Source organism: Mobula birostris, chromosome 2, assembly GCF_030028105.1.
Source record: "Mobula birostris isolate sMobBir1 chromosome 2, sMobBir1.hap1, whole genome shotgun sequence".
Lineage (NCBI taxonomy): Eukaryota > Metazoa > Chordata > Chondrichthyes > Myliobatiformes > Myliobatidae > Mobula > Mobula birostris.
Window position 1 is genome coordinate 166,292,926 of NC_092371.1, and position 20,531 is coordinate 166,313,456.

At 42.8% G+C, this 20,531-nt stretch overlaps 2 protein-coding genes across 4 annotated transcripts in view; both read right to left on the bottom strand.

The window, feature by feature from the left end:
• Nucleotides 1–7,982, bottom strand: part of strn (striatin, calmodulin binding protein) — a 97,406-nt gene extending 89,424 nt beyond the window's left edge. Inside the window, exon 1 of one of the 2 annotated variants that reach the window (XM_072251005.1) lies at nucleotides 7,399–7,982. In XM_072251005.1, coding sequence (XP_072107106.1) covers nucleotides 7,399–7,635 — 237 coding nt within the window. In that variant the 5' untranslated portion in view covers nucleotides 7,636–7,982. The remainder of the gene's footprint in view (nucleotides 1–7,398) is intronic. The other variant, XM_072251002.1, reaches the window with a different exon arrangement.
• Nucleotides 7,983–12,072: 4,090 nt separating this feature from the next.
• The window catches only part of heatr5b (HEAT repeat containing 5B), a 140,843-nt gene continuing 132,384 nt past the window's right edge, over nucleotides 12,073–20,531 (bottom strand). For both annotated transcript variants that reach the window (XM_072251006.1, XM_072251012.1), the window contains exons 34-36: nucleotides 19,632–19,783; nucleotides 17,719–17,932; nucleotides 12,073–12,717 (exon numbers count right to left, since the gene is read on the bottom strand). In XM_072251006.1, coding sequence (XP_072107107.1) covers nucleotides 12,410–12,717; nucleotides 17,719–17,932; nucleotides 19,632–19,783 — 674 coding nt within the window. In that variant the 3' untranslated portion in view covers nucleotides 12,073–12,409. The remainder of the gene's footprint in view (nucleotides 12,718–17,718; nucleotides 17,933–19,631; nucleotides 19,784–20,531) is intronic.

Below are 20,531 nucleotides of genomic sequence, written 5' to 3' on the forward strand. Positions count from 1 at the left end.
ATTCCCCTAACTATACTATCCCCAGTTACCACTACATTTCTCTCTCTCGAATGGCTCCTGAACCATGCTGCACCCACTCTCATCCACATAGGGAGCCTCGAAGGAGGCTGCAGATTTTCCACAACCTCACTATCCAGACATGCCCTCTTCTCATTACTACCATCAGGAGCCTGAAGACCCCAGTCAATGTTTTAGGAACAAATTTTTTCCCTCTGCCATCAGAACGATGAAAGATCAATGAACACTACCCCACAATTTCTCTTTTACACTAGCTTATTTACTTTATCTGTAACTCCTAATAATTTCTATGTCTTATATTGTATTGCTGCCACAAAATAACAAATTTCATAATGTAAACCTGATTCTAATTCTAACTTCGCATGTTCTCCCCAAAGGTGTTACTTGACTTGCTGGTATTTCCAACATTTTCCTGTTTTGCATTTTGGAACTTTAGCATTTGCAATTGTTGTTTTTAATTCTTTCCACCATTATTTCCTGATATTTAGCCAATTTTCTTATTTATTATTCTGTACTTTGATGCTTTAATGCTGCAGAGTTAGAGAACTCAGATCAGCATCTTGGGTCTATGGGCAGGACACTTACTTCATATGCCCATAGACTCCTGAAACATTATATTCCCTCCTCCAGAAAAAGGTTATTAGATGAAAAGAAGAAATGGTTCAAGAATACCATCAATGTTTTCTTGAAAAAGTATAGCATCACCAGTGCCTCCTGGCCCATGACTGTTCAAGAGAGAGAAAGCAAATTCAGGGGGGCACTGAGAACCTACAGTCCATTGGCACACCCATGTAGAAGCCTAGATCAGAGAATGGAAGGAGAACAATACCTCCCAAACAGCTCGTGTGTCTGCACAGTCAAGTACTTGTTCCAGCTGCAGCAGAGCCTGCAAATACCCTCAAAACCCATAGCAGTGGAGTGCACGTAAATCATTCTCAATTCAAAGATGATTACCTTTCGTATCAATGTTTCCAATAAGTCCCCCTTTCACCTCATTGAAATTCCCCTAATCATAGTTAGCAGGGCTTTCAAAAATCTGTCAAAAATGCTTGCAATTCTACTTTCTTCCCAGAACGACAGTAAGACTTTTCATCTATTCACCAATTTTTGTCCATTACTACTAACTCATCTGACACAGTACACTTCCAAAGCATTCTGTTCAGGCCACTCCCTCCAAGATGCTCTGGCTTGTTATATCATTTACAACAATATTCATTCCCTTTTTTTGAATCTAACAGAGGAAAACTTTAATTTGATATCTCTTTGAATTTGGGAGACCAAATGCACACTGTTGAGTTTGTAAAAGCGTCCTCAACCTTTCATCACCAGAATCTTATATAGTACTTATTCTCCTTCAACATTTCAATGACGATCAATACACACCAAGATGATGAGAAATAGCACCTCAACACCCAACAAGTCACAATTCAACCTCGGAACTGAAATGAGTTCAACAATCTCAAAACCTCTGCATCCTCAGAATTGTTGCTTCAGAGGTTCTGAATTCACATTCAGTACTTTAGATAATAATTCATTGTCTCTCAACCAGTCTTTTGTTTTTTACTCATGTGATTAGTTAACTATGTAAAAAGGGATTATACTTGTACTTGCTTCTGAGTATTGGCTTCTTAATGGGTTTATATATAGCATTTTTCAGGCAGTCCAAGATACACTTAACAGCAAGTATTGGATGTTAAAATCTTCAGAGGGGAAAATGACATCCATAGAATTTTTGTGCCTTCTGAACAACAAGGCTAACCTGCTAAACAATCATTCTTAAGAATTTGCATTCTTAACCATTAAGACATAGATTCAAAAATCAATTATCATTCTGCAATGAAACCCCACCAATATTAACATATTCTGCTTCCAATTCTTAAAAACACTCTAGAAAGTCTTGCATTAATTTTAAAATGGTCACTAAAATTTTTTAAATTATTAAAAATATTCTAAAATATCCCCACAATTTATTGTGCTGAAATATAAAGGTAACCTCTGCATTCCAAAGAGGTTGTTTCTAGAAAATAGTCGTATCATGACTTTGTTCCATAACATCCCCTTTCACATTGAATCCCACGTATTAAGTGGAGATGCATTTCTCTGGAATGTTTCACTCTCATATTAATAGTAATGGCAGTGACTCACCGCCGTTTAATAGCTGAAGTCAACATCAGGCTCCAACACAGACAAAGGCAATCAATACTACAACTCTTGTGGATTTTTATTTTTGATTACTTAATACTGTAGAGCAATAATATTTATGTGAGCTAACCTCAACAATTGGGTTGAGGGTCACAGCCACACGCTTTCCTGTACAAAGACAGGTGACCAGATGTCTCCTCAGAGTGTAATGCTGCTATGCTCTTCATCTACAAGGCATTTTCTCTAACACAGAAGGCTTATGGATAAAGAAAGAGTTTAGGAAGTGACGATGTCAGGGAGAGGGATGGGATTTGAGGATTGGGTTCATGTGAGAAAGGTGGTGTAGGAGGAGTTAAACTGTTGTGACCTAGTGGAAATGGAGAAAAAGCAGAGGGGTTACTTTAAGTAACTGGCCGTGGCTACCCTGGCTCACCACGATGCAAGGAGTTGGAGAAAATGCCTTGCAGAAGAAGTGTGCGCCAGCAGTGCACACTGAGATGTCTGTTCACAGGTCTTTGGACCGCAGATGGTACACCAAAGGTGTCTTGGTCTTGGTGGTGACTGCCAACACAGTCAATATGATCCAATTATTGCTCCACGGTACTGAGTGACTGAAAGCAAAAGTTTACAAAACTGCTGCATCTTTTATATTTTGTTTTTTTTATTAATTCACCTCCACAAAAATTTAAAGAGAAAATTTTATATCTCAAATTTTAGAGCAGCAATATGTGAACTTCACGAAAGAAAATTTCTACTACTTGTATGTGGGAGCCACTTAGAATTGTTAATGTGGTCCGTAAGATTATAATACAAATTGAAATCTTTCCAAGTTTAGACCATCTTACATTAGAAGTATTCCAGAATCTGCAGTAAACATAGTATTAAAATTTTATGAATTGTTTATGCAATAGACTATCTAGTTAGGCTCCCCCGCCAACAACTCTATAGTTTGTACTACTTGGTTTTACACAAACTAAGCACTGCTACAACTATTAAGTTTTGTTTAAAACTTCAAAATCAGTCTGGTAATTTTTAGATATTCAAAATCCACATCTAAACTTAAATGAGTGGAGCTTTGAGTCCTGCTGTATAATGCTCACCTTTATCAGTTACAAAATTCACATACAAAATGCAGAACTCTATTTATTTTAGCCACGCCTTTTACAAAGACCTGGACATATCTCATCAAACATATACTCTCTCTGCCCAATGAAAGGAAGCACTGAACTGGGCTAATATATTTTTTCCAATTACTTTTAAACAATAGCTCAGAACAAAATGTGGTCTGCATGCAAGGATCACTATACACATATGACGTGGAATTTTTTTAAATCCATACATTCGGCAGTTTCACTAAAAGTTTAATTTAAGGTTGGATTCCATGCATTCAAAAGATTTGACAGTTTAAGCTAAGCTAAGACTAGTTGACATCAAAAAATTGCACATTTTATTCCAATTCTATACATTAAACTTAACCCAGATTTATGAGGGGTGATTGATAAGTTTGTGGCCTAAGGTAGAAGGAGTCAATTTTAGAAAACCTAGCACATTTATTCTTCAAAATAGTCTCCTCCTACACTTACATACTTAGTCCAGCGGTCTCATCTCCGTCTACCTTAGGCCACAAACTTATCAATCAGCCCTGCTGGGGACACTTTCTGGAGGTCCAAGATCCGTATGCTCTATGACCGCTGGACTAAGCGTGTACATGTAGGAGGGAACCATGTTGAAAAATAAATGTGCTAGGTTTTCTAAAATTGACTCCTTCTACCTTAGGCCACGAACTTATCAATCACCCCTCCTAACTCTAGAAACAGGTAACAGTATTTCCCATACATTCTTGGCAAGACACTGTATATTAAAACAAAGATTGCCCATTTAGTGACCACAGACTCTTGATTCCTTGCTATACAATGCAAGCTGCAAATAAATACCATTTTATTCCACCCTAGAACCAAATGCAATAACTTATAGTCTTTCTTTTAAAATGAGCCAAAAAAGGCTCATCGATTTGTGGGAACAGTTGAAGCCTCAAATCTAACAATTCACCTAGGGGTTGAAGGACAATGATTAGAACTATACAGCTACATCCCATTATTTCAAGTGCATGCAACAAAGCAGAATGACTTTATTGATCACCCTGAGCCAATATTTCCCACATCGTGCATCCCTTGCAATTAAGTGTGACAGACTTTTTCCAAAGATGTCAGTTTTCATGCAGAATAAAAAGAGGAAGTAATCTGGAAATGTTAACGGTTAAACGCAAGAGAAACAGTCCAATTAAAATCTACCCCAATACATCAACTTAAATCAGATAGAACGAAAGACACTTTTTTATATAAAGAACACTTTGCAAGGAACCTTCACTGCACCTTACATGCTTTCTGGTTGTACTTTGGTAGAATATTATTGCCCTTCAGCAATTTGCAGTGCAAGATGTCACAAGTGAATTTGCCACCAAAAGTTACAACTGTCACAAATACATCAGTTAATTTACAACTGTAATGAAGACAGCATGAATAGAACACCAAATCACCAAAATGTACCGTAATTAAAGATTTCAAAATTAATACTTTTGGACAGGACCCAGTTTTAAAAAAAGTAGACACACAAGAAATTCTGTGGATAGCAACACACATAAAAAATGCTGGAAGAACTCAGCAGGTCAGGCAGCATCTATGGAGAGGAATGAATACTCGGTGTTTTGTGCTGAGACCCTTCATCCAGAAATGTTGACCGTTTATTCCTCTCCATAGATGCTGTCTGGCTTGCTGAATTCCTCCAGCATTTTGTGTGGACAAACAGGATGGTGCTGGAGAGAAACATTAAAAACAGAAAAAATCTAGAATATTTATTTCAATTTTAGAGTCACCTTTTAGTAGTATTAATAGGATTTCATATTACCTAAATGTCAAACCAGACCAACAATATACGCACTCAAAATAGTTGTGGGTAAATTGAAGGCTATTAGCTTTCAATTTGCTTGTAACAGGGAATTGCTTCATATCCTGCAGAATCTTGAAAACAATACAGTAGATAATATTAATAGAACCAAATGCATCAATGGTATCCCATGGTTGCTTCCTGACAAAATGCAAAAGGACTAAGCTAACTTAGTGAGGTATGTAATCAAAATTGCACTTTTGTTCTGTTCCAATCTAAAATACAGAAGATTTTCAATCCTTAATTTACAATATTGTAATGGCCTCTGGCGGTTTTACCCTTGATTTCTCCTCCAAATGACCCTTTGAACTAACGCAGAAAAAAATTTGTTAAAGACATTCCAAGCTGATGAATGCAGTCTTGAATTATAAAGACTGAGCAATGTTGCAAGGCATGCAGGAATCTGTAATGTTTCATACAGATCGCCCATGATCACACATACATCGCTAAAATCAAAATGGAAACATATTCAGCAAATTCAGGAACAAGGTGCTCTGCTTCTTGCAAATTGATTAAAGTGTCATCATTTTCCAAAGGATTAATTAAAATGGTTAAATAATTCTGCTCTGGCACATTGACAGAAACCTGCACTACAGTAAATGCCATTAAAAACAACATTCTGCAAAAATGTTTTACTTCCTTTGGAATGTTATTGGGTAACCTCGGGTTAGAGAACAACCCACAGAGAAAACAACATGAAACAAAACCACTGATCACCCAAACACAGAAAGCTCACCTGTACATAAAAAAAGCTGAGAAATTTATTCGACAAAAAATTGCACTCTCACAGAATGAAAATGACCCAGATCAAATCCACAGTGATCATTAAAACCAGCATGACTGTAAAAGCAGATCAAGTTGAGAAAGAGTGAAAGAAACACAGCAATTGCACAGCAGATCTTCTGTGCAATTCACATTAACAGAATGACAGCAGCAGATACCAACTGTAACACTACCACTTTTTTTGAAAGAGCTTTCTGCTGTCCTCTTGTTCTACTACCCCTAAATGTTCTTCCTTTTCCAGCATTCCACCAATGCTCTTGAAAAATGCTACTAAACCTGTTTCTACCAGCCATTCAAGCAGAACATTCAAGATTAATACACATAAAATGCTGGAGAATCTCAGCAGCATCTATGGAGAGGAACATAGTTAACGTTTCGGAAGAGACCTTTCATCTTCATAGATGCTGCCTGATCTGCTGGGCTCCTCCAGCATTCTGCGTGTGTTACTCCAGATTTCCAGCATCTGCAATATTTCTTCTAAAGAATATTCAAGATCACATCTCATGGTATGAAAAACTTCCCCTCCCTTACAACATACAATTTGCTAGAGGAACTCAACATGTATCCAGGATGCTGCTTGACCTGCTGAGTTCCTCCAGCACCGTCTGTTGCTCCAGGTGCAGATATCTGCAGACTCATACATCTTCTTCCTCTATCCTGGTTCCCTCTCCAAGTTATATATCCTCCCTGCACAGACTTGGGATCTATGCTATCATTTGGAGCGACGAAGGACCCAGAGTTTCTCCAGCCACAGCTATATGTATAGTTTGTACACTCTTCGTGACATACCGATTGGAAGGTCAATTGGTCACTGTAAATCGCCCCGTGATTAGGCAAATTGGGGTTGCTGGGCGATGCGGCTCAAGGGGCCTTAGGTAAATAAATAGATAGGTCGAGCAGCAACTGTTGGGGGGGGGGGTGAAAGAATTGTTAATATTGCTTCTTCTCACCCCTACAGATGCTGCGTGACTAGGTGTGTTCCTCCAGCAGATTGTGTTCCAGTTGCCAGCACCTGCCGTCTCCTATGTCTTATTCCCTTCTCCTGGCCTCTATTGTCAATTATTTCAATCCTCCAACCCTGAGTTACTTATTCTACCCGCACAGCCACCCGTACAGACTTAAGGGTTCACACTAACTACTGAAGATACGAGACTACAGAAACTGGAATCTAGAATCTAATCTGCCGAATGGTTAAAATTGTGTTCCTCCCCGACAGAGCTGGACTCGCTGAGCGCCTCCAGCAGACTGCCTGCTGTTACCGGCTGGAGGGACCGCTGCCCCTACTTCTTCGAAGGAAAATGCAAATATCTCGGCTGCCTCCCCTGGCTGACAAGGAGGCGCAGAGGGCGAACGAGCGCCATCTTAAGATGCCGAGTGCCGCTTCAGCCCCTGCTGTCAGAGGGAGGGACGATAAGAGAGACCGAGGCGTGAAGCGAGGCCTAGCTCAACTCACCCCCCCCCCTCCTCCCAACCCAACCCAACCCACACCCGCCTGCTCCGGGGAGGTCGTACCTGTAACTCCGCCCTATCTACTTCCCACTGCGTCCTCTCCACCTCGAAGCGGGCCCACTCGTGCTGCAGGAAGTGCAGGATGCCCGGGATGTTGTACTGCGGCCGCTGCGTCTCTCCCTCCACCCCCGGCTGCGGCTGCAGGCTCCGGCCACCTATGCCCGGGCCCGGGCCTCCACCGGCGCCGCTTAACACCGAGTTGTTGCCGAAGAACACCCCGGCTGCCGGGTGCTCGTCCATGGCTGGGCCCCAGAACCCTTCGTCCGTCCCCTCGACCTCCACGCCGACGGTTGCGAGTGCGGTGACGGTGGACACCGCCGGGCCGGGCCTCGCCGCCTATTGCCCCTTCCTCACCCCCTGCTCGGGTTGGTTGCGCGCGTAGACCGGCCGTTAGGATTTGAACCGCGTAGTGCCTTCCATGGCTGCGGCTTGAACGGAAGGTGCCGATGGATGCCGATCTAGGTCCGTGCCTCTCGTCCCCTACTACTACCGCACGGCCGAGCCGTCGCCGCGGGCTAACCCTCTCCCACCGCGGCTCCCTTGCGCGGGCTCTTCCCCCTTCAACGTCTCCACCCGGCCCCGCCCACCGTCGTCATCTGTCAACAGAAGCAGCGTCAGCAGCCACCCACATTCCAGACTCCGCCCACCAGCCGACATGCGCACATTAGAGCCGCCCATAATTGACGTTACAACCTCGGACACGCGCCTCTGGCTTCCACCAGGATGTTTCCTTCTCCATCCCGTCAGCTGGATAGGGTGGTTTCTGCTGACGTCAATAGGGTCCTTTCCTGCAAATTGTGCGCAAAAAGGGAGAAACAAGAGATTCTCCAGATGCTGGAGAAATCGATGTTCATGCCATCTGATTGGTTATAGTTATGGATTATTTTTCTTCTTGCAGTATTAAATTAATTTTCAAGCTATGATGAAACTTTTATTTCAAAAGCAAAACGACAAGAATGCTGCAACACCTCAGTTGGCTAGTTAGCATCTACAACGAGAGAAACCAATTTTTATTTTGAATAGTATGGTAGCATCGTAGTAAGCCTGACTGTGATAGCCTCAGTACTCAGGGCAGTTCCTCGTTATTTTTTTTCTGAAGCAGAATAGATTAAGCTTTATCACGTGTATATCGAAACAAATCACTTGTGTCAACCAACACGCCCGCAAGTGGCGCCATGCCCCAACTCATTAACCCTAATCAAAGCACGTCTTTGAAATGTAGGAGGAAACTGGAGCACTCAATCTGACTTACATAGTCACAGGGAGAATGTACAGACTTCTTACAGGCAGTGGCCACTTCCATGGCTTGCCTTAAAGCAATTGAATATTTTCCAGGTTTTCTGTGATGCTGGAGTCAGTATTATAATGCACAATTACCAGGCAAATACAAGGAAACATTCAAGAACGTACACACAGATCCTTGAGCCCATGACCACAGGTTAGGAAGAAGCAGGTGGAATGATATTGAAACTTTCAGTTACACAGCAGCTCCACACAAGCGGTGGAAGTAACCTCCTTGGCAGGTACTTCCTGTGTAAGAGTTTGCAATTGCCATATTGGCCTCAACTAGAGCAAGAAGCAGGTCACAAATAAGATAAAATCTGCAGATGCTGGAAATTCAAGCAACACACACAAAATGCTGGAGGAACTCAGCAGGCGATGCTTCAGGCTGAGACCTTCACTGAAGATATTGAATTTTTCACAAGGTAGGGTGTGATCTCCACCTTTCAATGCTCCCTACTCCCTCCAACCAGACAGCTACAGAAGCACCATGATTTGGATCTCACAAGAGCTAATGGCGTGGTGCCAATCTGGAAACAGAGTTGAGAAGCTTGTGGGGACACAAGATTCTGCAGATGCTGCTAATTTGCTTAAGAGGATCATGTTGTCTTGTTGGAGACACCAGATCATATCGATGGCAATTACGAAGCATGCCAGCCACTTTATTAGGCCCCCATATCTAATAAAGTGGCCACTGAGTGTATGTTCGTGGTCTTCTGCTGCTATGGCTCTTCTGCACACCATTGTTGGAATGCGTAGTTATTTGAGCCTGTTTGCCTTCCAGTTGAACCAGTCTGAGCATTAACAAGGAGTTTTTACCCACAGAACTGTTGCCCACTGGATGTTTTTTTTGTATTTCACACCATTCTCTGTAACTTGAGAAACTGTTGTGTGTGAAAGTCCCAGGAGATCAGCAGTTTCTCAGATACTCAAACCATTCTGCCTGGCAACAACAGTCAAAGTCACTTCAATCATATTTCTTCCCCCATTTTGATGTTTAGTCTCAACAACTAAACCTCTCGACCCTATCTGCATGCTTTTATGCACTGATTTGCTGCCTCACAATTGGCTGAGTAGATATTTGCATTAACGAGCTGATGTAAAGGTGTACCTAATAAAGTAGCCAACAAGTGTATTTCATTCGGAGTTTGAGGAGGTTTCTCCTCATCACCAAAGACTCCAATAAATTGCTACAGATGTACAGTGGAGAACGTTCTAGCTGGTTGCATCACCTTCTGGTATGGAGGGCCCACTGCACAGGATCAAGAAAAGCTGCATTAAGTTTCAATCTCAGCTAGCTCTATCACTGTCACTAGCCTCCCCAGAATCAAGGGCACATTCAAAAGGCAATTCATCATAAAGGTGGCACCCATCACTGAGGAGCTCAATCACCCAAGGCATGCTCTCTTCTTATTACTACTCTCAGAGGAGATACAAGAGCCTAAAGACACACACATTTTAGAAACAGCTTGTTCTCCTATGCCATCACATTTCTGAATGCACAAAGAACCAACCCATAAACACCTCACAATTTTCCACTCTACTTGCACTGCTCACTTAATTTAAACATATTTATTTATTTCCCATTGTAATTTATAGCCTTGTTTTGAATAGCGCGTATGGGGTGAAATTGGAGGGTGCTGAGAGTTAGTTAGGTGGTGTTGCTTAGGGTCAAGGGGTATTTGGTGGAAGGGCTTAGAGTTAATGGAAATGCTTTGGCTTAAGGGGTGTTTCCCAGGTTTAGGGATGTGAATAGGGTTAGTTTGTGGTGTTGCTCAAGATTAGGATTTGTCAGGCAGTTCAGCAGATGCTTGGTATCAGTATTCTTGTACTTTCCTCCAAGTCTCATGGCTTCACTCCTTCCCATGTTACAGTATACTCAGCACTGCAACTCTCTGATATGTCTATCTTTCTCCATTGCTGACTCCCTGCACATTTCATTGTAATGATGCCTCCATTTGTGTTCTGCTTTTGAAATTACTATGTGACATTAGATTATAAATGCACGTCATTTTTATTTCAAGCTTTTGACAGTTACCTTCCATCATTTAATCACCTTAAAGAACAACTGAGTGTTAAATATCAGTGGCCACTTTATAAGGTACACCTGCTTGGTAATGCAAATATCTAATCAACTAATCATATGGCAGCACATCAATGCATAAAAGCATGGAGACATTGTCAAGAAAGTCAGTCGCTGTTTGGACCAAACATCAGAATCAGAAAGAAACGTGACCTATGTCACTTTGACCATTGAATGATGTTGGTGCCAGATGGGGTGGTTTTAGTATCTCAGACTCCTCCTGGGATTTTCATGCACAACAGTCTCTAGAGTTCACAGAGAATGGTGCAAAAAAACCCCAAAGATTCCAGTGTTCTGTGGGTATAAATGCCTTGCTGATGTGAGAGATCAGAGGACAATGGCTAGACTGGTTCAAGCTGACAGAAAGACAACAGTAACTCAAATAACGACGTGTTACAGCAGTGGTGTGCAGGGGCATATCCCTGAATGCATAAAATGTAGAACCTTGAAGTGGATTGGCAGCAGCAGAAGACCACATCATGTTCCACTCCTGTACCTAATAAACTGGCCACTAACTCCAGATTCAATTCAACTTGAATTACCAATACATTGAGAAATTGCATTGTCTGCATTTATTCCTCTGGATTTCTGGGTGAGGCTGAAGCTAATAGATATCTTCAGGCTTTCAGTAGATACAGTACAAATGACAATTGAATGGATATGTAAAAGTTTATGGTGAAATTCTTCTCTGAGGATCTTTACCTTGTCATGGTGGAGAGTCTTGTAAGTTCCTGAGGTTCAGCAATGCCACCTGGAGTTCAGCCATCTGGCACCTAGCTCCTGCTAAGGTCATCCATGGCGGTAAGGTCAAGAGGGAGGTTCCAGAGAAAGAGAAATCCAACCCAGACCTCAACAATGGAGCTGACGTAAGATGATGACACATCACCACGGCAGTAAAGATGGAGGAAGGCTGAAGCAGTGAAAGGCCCGCAGTCATCTTGCACTCCATGTCACTGGATCCTGACCCCAATCTGTCAAGGACCATGTGATGACTGTCTGTGTGTCAGCCTCACCATATTAAACAAAGTCACACACAGGCATTCTCCATGAAGGGAATCCACCCTAACATCTTGGACTGCACCAGAATATGTGAATCTCAGATCAGCCTCTACAGCCACTTGAAGACTCACCGACAGATAACCCCTTAGGAAAACATCATGCACAACTTGAGTAATTGCAGTACAACTACTATGGTGAAATATGCTATTGCTGATTTTTTTTTAAACTAAGTTAAAAATTGTAAATTTTTAGTTACTGGCAGGAACAGAACCAACAACAGCACATATGGAATACACGCCAAAACTTTGAATTATTATTTTTACAAGGAGAGTTTGCAATGATCCAGGTAATTTAACTAGACTAATGAGGATTGAAGTTCATAGAGGAAGACTCATCTGTGTAAATGCAAAACAATTACAATGATTTTCTTAACATGATATATATCTTGGGAGATAATTGAGTGATTCCTATACATGCAGTTTTTGACCAATAAATCCAATATTTTTATTTTTCTTGAACAATGTACATTCCTAACCAAAACCATAAACCTGTACATAAGACACCAAGAGAGCCATTTCTCACTTTGATGGCAAGGAAAGGAAGGTGGAAGAGTTTAGTGGATTTGCAAGTCACTGAAAGTATCTCCACGTTTCAGAAGAAACTCGTCTTCAGCTTGATGGTAGGTGCAGCTTGCACAGTTGGCTTCATCTGCTGGGCAGCAGCCTTAGCTTGCAAGCTGGCTTGGCTGGCACGGATTGCTGCCTCCAGCTTTGATTTCAGTTCGGGAGCTGCTCCCATCACTGCCTTGAAAGCACCAGGGTAGAGAGGACCGATGCGCATGAGATCCTGCAGCGCCACTTCGTGAAGACCCTTAGAGGTCTTGGGAGCAGAGTTGAAAGTCTTCTCACTCAGCAGGTACGAGATAAGGGTGGGAACCAAAAGTGCAAGCAACTGGGGTCCTAAGTAGCAAGAGAAGGCTTTCATTAGTTCCATTAAGCTTTTCAGTAGAGTATACATGGAAAAACATACTATTCACTTATTTAGAAATACAGCGCAGGACGGGTCCTTCTCGCCCAACGAGCCACACTGCCCACCAACCCATCTATTTAACACTAGCCTAATCACAGGATAATTTACAATGATCAATTAACCTACTAACCAATATGTCTTTGGACTGTGGGTGGAAATCAGAGCACCCAGAGGAAACCCAAGCGTTTCATGGGGAGAACGTACAAACTCCTTTTCTGATGGGGCTAGAATTGAACTCTGAATTCCGAACAGTACATATACAGGATATCCAGCCTACTTGGCTTACTTCCTCTCATCCTAACAGAAAATCCTTGAATTCCTTCAATGGCTCACAAGTAATCTCTTGAATGCATCTTCCTTGTTTCACTGCACTACTTCTTGTTTCTAGGTTAAAGTTCCTCACAATTAATACAATAATGCACATCTTGTTTGGAGATGCAAGAGACTGCAAATGCTGGAATTTGGAGCAACATCAAAATTCTATATTGATAGGATATCGTATGAGAGTCCAGGTGAAAGGTCCCAACCTAAAATATTGTCTGTCCATTTCCCTCCATAGGTGCTGCCAGACCCACTGAGCTCCTCCAGTGTGTGTCACGTTGATGTTCCCCAATATCCCGAGCAGCAGTGTGTGTCATGATGATGTCCCCAAATATCTCGAGCAGCAGTGTGTGTCATGATGATGTCCCCAAATATCCCGAGCAGCAGTGTGTGTCATGATGATGTCCCCCAATATCCCGAGCAGCAGTGTGTGTCATGATGATGTCCCCAAATATCCCGAGCAGCAGTGTGTGTCATGATGATGTCCCCCAATATCCCGAGCAGCAGTACCTGCATCTCCTCACACTGCATGTCTTCACCCCATCCATTTACTGTCCCACATTTGATAATAGTATTTCTCTCCAATTGCTTAGATGCCAATTAACTAGTAACATCAGTAAAACAATACATTTCCTTGCTGAAAGTATCTGAAACTTATACTACTTGTATCTCCTCAAAGAACTCCAACAGGTTCGTCATGCAAGATTTTCCCTTAAGGAAACCACGCTGACTTAGTCCTATCTTGTCCTGTGTCACCAAGTACTCCATAACAATTAACTCCAAATCTTCCCAACCACTGAGGTCAGGCTAACTAGTCTGTAATTTCCTTTCTGCTGCCTCCATCCTTTCTTAAAGAGTGGAGTGACATTTGCAATTTTCCAGTCCGCTGGCACCATTCCAGAGTCCAATGCTTCTTGGAAGATCATTACTAATGCCTCCACAATCTCCACCACTACCTCTTTCAGAACCCTAGGGTGCAGTTCATCAGGTCCGGGTGACTTGTGTACCTGTAGGTCTTTCAGCTTTTTGAGCACCACCTCCTTTGTAATAGTAACTGCACTCACTTCTCTTCCCTCACTCTCTTCAGCATCTGGAACACTGCTAGTGTCTTCCACAGTGAATACTGATGCAAAATACTCATTTAGTTCATCTGTCATCTCCTTGCCCCTGTTATTATTTCTCTGGCCTAATTTTCTAGCAGTCCTATATCCACTCTCATTTCTCTTTTTTTTAAGATACCTGAAAAAGCTTTTTTCTATCCACCTTGATATTGTTTGCTAGCTTGCTTTCATATTTTATCTTTTCCTTCCTAATGATCCTTTTAGCTACTTTCTGTAGGTTTTTAAAAGCTTCCCAATCCTATATCTTCCTGCTAATTTTTGCTTTCTTGCATGCCCTCTCTTTTGCCTTTACATTAACTTTTATTTCCATTGTCAGCCACGGTTGTACTATCTTGCCATTTGAGTATTTCTTTGTTTTTGGAATACATCCATCCTGTACCTTCCTCATTTTTCCTAGAAACTCAAGATATTGCTGCTCTGCTGTGGTCCCTGCCAGCATCTCCTTCCAATTTACTTTGGTCAACTCCTCTCTCATACCACTGTAATTTCCTTTACTCCACTGAAATAGTGCTATGTCACAGTGATGACAATATGATTGAGTTCAACTTGAAATTTGATAGGGAGAAAGTGAACTGTCTCCCAAGGGTTCCTTTACCTTAAGCTCCCTAATCACCTCCGGTTCATTACATAATACCCAGTCCAGTGTAGCTGATCCCCTCATAGGCTCAACAACAAACTGCTCAAAAAAGCCATCTAGGCATTCAACAAATTCACTCTTGAGATCCATTACCAACCTGATTTTTCCAATCTACCTGCATGTTAAAATCTCCCATGACAATCATAACATTGCCCTTTTGATATGCCTTTTCAATTTCCCATTGTAATCTGTAGTCCACATCCCAGCTACTGTTTGGAAGCCTGTATATAACTGCCATCAGAGAACTTTTATTCTTGCAATTTCTTAACTCAACCCACAAGGATTTAACATCATCTGATCCTATGTCACATTTTTCTAATGATTTGATGCTATTCTTTACCAGCACAGCCATGCCACCCCTTCTGTCTACCTTGCTATCCCTCCAATACAACGTGTAACCTTGGACATTCAGCTCCCAATGTGACGAAAAACCAAGTTATCATAAGATTGATACTGATGAGAGAGATAAGGGAGACAATGGAGAAGCGTTCAAAATGTTAATGAGAGAGGAGAGAGAGGTAACGGAAAAGAAACACAATTAAGAGTATTGACAGACCGGTTGCTTTGAACCTGAACTGTTTGAAGTTTGATGGACAGGCGATACCCCAGCAGGGGGATAAAAAGAACAGGTTCGCTAAGGCAAGACAGACACCACGAGATCACGAGACCCTGGAAAAGCGGTGTGCCCCCACAAGTTGGTGGGAGTTTGGAGGTCTGGTCGCGGGAACCGACCATTGACGCACAGGGTGAAAAGGTACGATCGGCGGGAACCTGGTGTGTGTGTCCGCCCTTGCCTGAGTGCCGGGTTCACCTCGGAAGAACGGTCGTATCCGGAACGGAGGGGTCACAGTCGGTGACCACAGAAGACATTAAAAGGGCTCGCACGAAAGCTAACTGCGAAGAACAAAGGTCTGTCTGAATCAGATTTGCATATTCTCTCTCTCTCTCCAACGGCACAACAGCGATTACTGCAAACTGTACTAAGCTGAACTGAGCTCTGCGTCACTTGAGACTGATCATTTTACCCCTAGACTGCGGTAGAGACTGGTTGATTCCTATTACCCTAGTTCCGTGTACGTGTGTGTTTTATCATTGCTAATCTGTTGCATCCATATCCTTACGATTAGAGTACTGTGTTACTTATTTCTTCAATAAGACTTTCTTATTTCCAGTAATCCAGACTCCAACTAAGTGGTCTATTTCTGCTGGTTTAGCAACCCAGTTACGGGGTACGTAACACCAACTACAACCATCCTTCAGCCACGATTCAGTGATGGCCACAACATCATACCTGACAATCTGTAAAAGTGCACCAAGATCATCCACCTTACTTCTTATACTCTGTACATTGAAATAAAACACTTTGAGAACTATATTTGCTACCCATTTTGATTCTACATCCCTGCTGGATACAATTTTATTGTATCATCTGCCTGCCCTTCCTGACAGTCTGACTGCAAGCTTTGCTTTTTTGCCATCCATCCTATCCTGAATCCCTTCACCCCAGCTCCCATCCCCCTGCCAAATTAGTTTAAAACCTCCCCAACAGTGCTAACAAACCTGCCCATGAGAATATTGGTCCCCCTTGGGTTCAGGTGCAATCCATGTTGAAGAACAGATCAGGCACAAAGTGATAGGAAGAATGAAAGCTCAAAGACGTAGCATCCAGCAGTTTCAAGCATTGCTCCCAGAGAGAATGAAAAAAACTGAGTGCACTGGATGAAACTTGTAAAGCAGCTGGTGTGACAAATACTTGTAAGGCAATGAGTGTAGCAAACAACAAGGATGGCTTTAAGGCATTTCACATGGACAGATGAGGAAGAAAGGGATGGGCATTATAAACACAAGAAATTCTACAGAGGCTGTAAATATTGAGCAGCAGACGAACTGCTGGAGGAACTCAGCAAGTTGGGTAGCATCTATGTCAATGTTTCAGGCCGAGATCCTTCATCAACACTGAAGGTTTCAGCCCAAATATCGACTGCTTTTTTGCCTCCACTGATGCTGCCTGACTTGCTGAGTTTCTCCAGTACTTCCTGCATCTGCAGAATAATGTGTTTATTGATGAGCATTTCTCAGCCTGAACACGCTCTTTCAGATCAGACCCATGGCCAAAAACCTAAGCATCTAAGATCCGTTAAAGAATGAATAGATGGGTTACCTGACTGAGGTAAGAGCCTGAATTTAGTGCATCCAATCTAGAGTGTCACCTCAGTACCAGCACTGGCAATACTGCACATTGGAAGTACTCAGCTTTTGGACGAGACTAATATTAAACTGAGGACCAATCGGCCTCAGCAGCAAGTAGAAGTATACATAATTCCACGCAGGACTGAATGAAAGTCAATATTGATTCCTTAAACAGAACACATCAGTTAAATCCTGATCTACTATATCTTCTGGACCACTTAATGTTCTTCATCTGTGAATTACTTCTGGATTTCTGATCACTGTGGAAATTGAAAAATACTTGCTGGTCAATAGTACCTGTTCTGTGCTGCAAGATTCAATGACTCTCCCACCCATCTAGCTCCCCCCTCACTTGGCTTCACCTATCACCTCCCAGCTTGTACTCCTTTCCCTCCTCCACCTTCTTATTCTGGCTTCTTCCCCATTCCCTTCCAGTCCTAATAAAGGACTGAAACTTCAACTGTTTATTCCTCTCCATAGATGTTGCCTGACCTGTGGAATTCCTCCAACATTTTGAGTATGTTACTCTGGATTTCCAGCATCTGCAGAATCTCTTGTTTATTGTTGCTAAACATGCAAGTTCTTTTTGTTTGAGGTGCCTGTTTTAACGCCAGGGTCTGACTGACAACTCAGAGGCCATTTTACAGGAGGAATCCACTTACTGTTTTGTTCCTCTCCAAGGTTTACCAGGGTCTCAAGCACTTTGATTCCCTCTTGTACTGCCTGGAGTTCAGCGCTATTGATCGGTTTCTGATTCTCCACAGCTTTTAGCTTCTCAACCACCAGAGGAGCCAAGGCATGGATGTACGGGGTGGAGAGCGCTCGGTTTGGCTGCTGGAACACTGAGAGCAGAAGCTGGTAACATTTCTGTTGAACCTACAGAGGACAGAAGAGCCATTGGGCATTATTCTGGAATATCAAGTTGTATACACATTTATGGGGGCAGCATGGTTGCTCAGCGGCTGGCCGAAGAGCATTACTACGCCAGCGACCTGCATTCAATCCCACCACAGTCTGCAAGGAGTTTAGTCCCACTTGGTGGTGCAATAATATCAGTGCCGGACTCCGGAGCGAAGGTTCCCGAATTCGAATCCAAGTCGGGTTGAGCATCGAGCTAGCAACTCGGCCTCGTAAAAACAAGAATAGCTTGCTACGGAAACACCGTCATGACTGTGCCCCGATAACTCCACTGCCGAGTTAAGGGCTATTCTTCTTCTCCTCTGCAACGAGTTTGCGGATTCTCCCCTTGACCGCATGGGTTTCCCCCAGGTTCTTGGGTTTCCTCCCACATTCCAAAGACATACTGGTAAGTAGGTTAGCATGGGTGCAATTGGGTGGCGCAGACTCATTGGATTGAAAGGGTCCATTACAGTGCTTTTATAAATAAAAAACAAAAACAGGAAATGAAATTTAAAGATAGGGATTAACTTTATTTGTCACATGTACATTGAAACATAGTGAGATGCCTCATTTATGTCAATGATCAATGCAGTCTGAGGAAGTGCTGGGCCAGCCCAGAAGTATTGCCATTGTTCCACCATCACCTAAGCAGACCCAAAACTTACTAACCCATAAGTGTTTGGGATGTGGGAGGAAGCCGGAGCACCTGGTGAAAGCTGTGTAGGTGTGGGGAGAATGCACAACCTCCTTACAGAGGGTGGTATGAATTGAACCCTGATTGCTGGTGCTGCAAGATGGCCACCCAGCATGTTGAGAGCAAAATAGTTCAATAGTTCACGTTTTCATTCGAAACAGAGGAAACAATATGTAGGAAGCTGAATTTCTGCTTGAGGTGTTTTAGGATTGTGCCTGGACTTGAATGTGGATTTGGGGAAAGAGACAGAAATGGCAACATGAAGAATTAAAGACGGTAGGAAATGGAGAGCAAGGAACGGAAGTGTGTGGGGACTAAGGATGGGAAGAAAGATGAGAAATGAAACTGTGGCGGGTGGTGGAAGAGTAAAGAAGCAAAAGAAAGGCAGCATGGTGGGGAAGAGACTGAGCAGCGAGTTGGAAAGGTGGCCTTGGCTGAGGATCTTGCATCAGTGAGGGCAATGTCAGGGCAGAGACTGGCACTGAACAAGGAGGTTGTAGGCCATCTTGGTGGCTAGTTAGGATGAACTTAAAAGCTCACTCTGGGACAAACAGCACTTCATTCATTTATATACATTTGAATTCTTCCAAGTGAGTGCCAGGGTAGGAAGACATGGTGGAGAGCTAAGCATCTTCACCATGGCTTTGGAGCATACCTTTGGTTTCTGGTTCATCACAATGTGCCATGAACCAGATGCTCTGACAGGTTAGGTATGTGGTAGAAGAGTGAGAGTGCGCCTGTTTGCATATCTGCATGCCCGTCCTTCCGTGTCTCCACCTAGCTTAGCGCTCTAGCTTACAAATGAGATGCAGGAGCAACACGAATATCAGCAATTCAAAGACCAAGGAATGGTGTTCACAGAGTCAAGCAGGAACAGAATCTAATTTGGGAATAGTTCCATCAGAACGAAGCATTACTTCCTCTCCAGACAGAGCTCAGATTAACATACATTGCGAGAATGAGGCTGGTGAAGTGCCTTACCCAGGGGTCATTGGAATTTAATGCACTTCTGAATCTTGCGATGCAGCCATTCTGCAGTGAAGAAATGCCAACCACCTCGTTGCTGACAGACAAAAGGAAGAGGGCGATTGCTGTCAGCATGCTCACCTCATTTGCACTCGATTTTGTTTCATCTGAAACACAGGAATAGAGCATCATGTTATGGAATTTGCAGATGAATCTAGGGGCAGATGACACAACACTCACCTTCACACCAATTGTTTTACTGAGAACAGGAATCAGACACTATTTTGCACAAATTACAGTAGATTAGATTAAGCTTGCACGTGCACATCGAAACATACAGTGAAATGCTTTGTTTGTGTCAACAACCAACACATTCTGAGCACGTGCTGGGGGCAGCCCACAAGTGTCGCCACACTTCTGGTGCCAACATATCATGTCCACAACTTACTACCCTAACTTACCGGTCTTTCGAATGTGGGAGGAAACAGGAGCACCTTGAGGAAACCCACGTGGTCATGGGGAGAACATACAAACTCATTACAAGTAGCAGTGGGAATTGAGCCCAGGTTGCTGGTCCTGTAAAGCAGTGTGCGAACTACTCCATTGCCATGCTGCCCAGCGGTATACAAATGTCATGAGTCATAGAAAGTACTACACAGAAACAGGCCATTCAGCCCATCTAGTCCACGTGGAGCCATTCAAACTGCTTACTCCCATCATTGCCCTCCATATCCATACCATCCATATATCAATCCAAACCTCTTAAATGTTGTTGAGCTCGCAAGCACGCACAAAGCCTTGCTGACTATCCTGAATCAGACCATGTCTATCCAAATACTCATAATCAGTTTCTTAGAATACCTTTCAATAACCTTCCCACTGCTGACGTCAGGCTCACTGGCCTATAATTTCCTG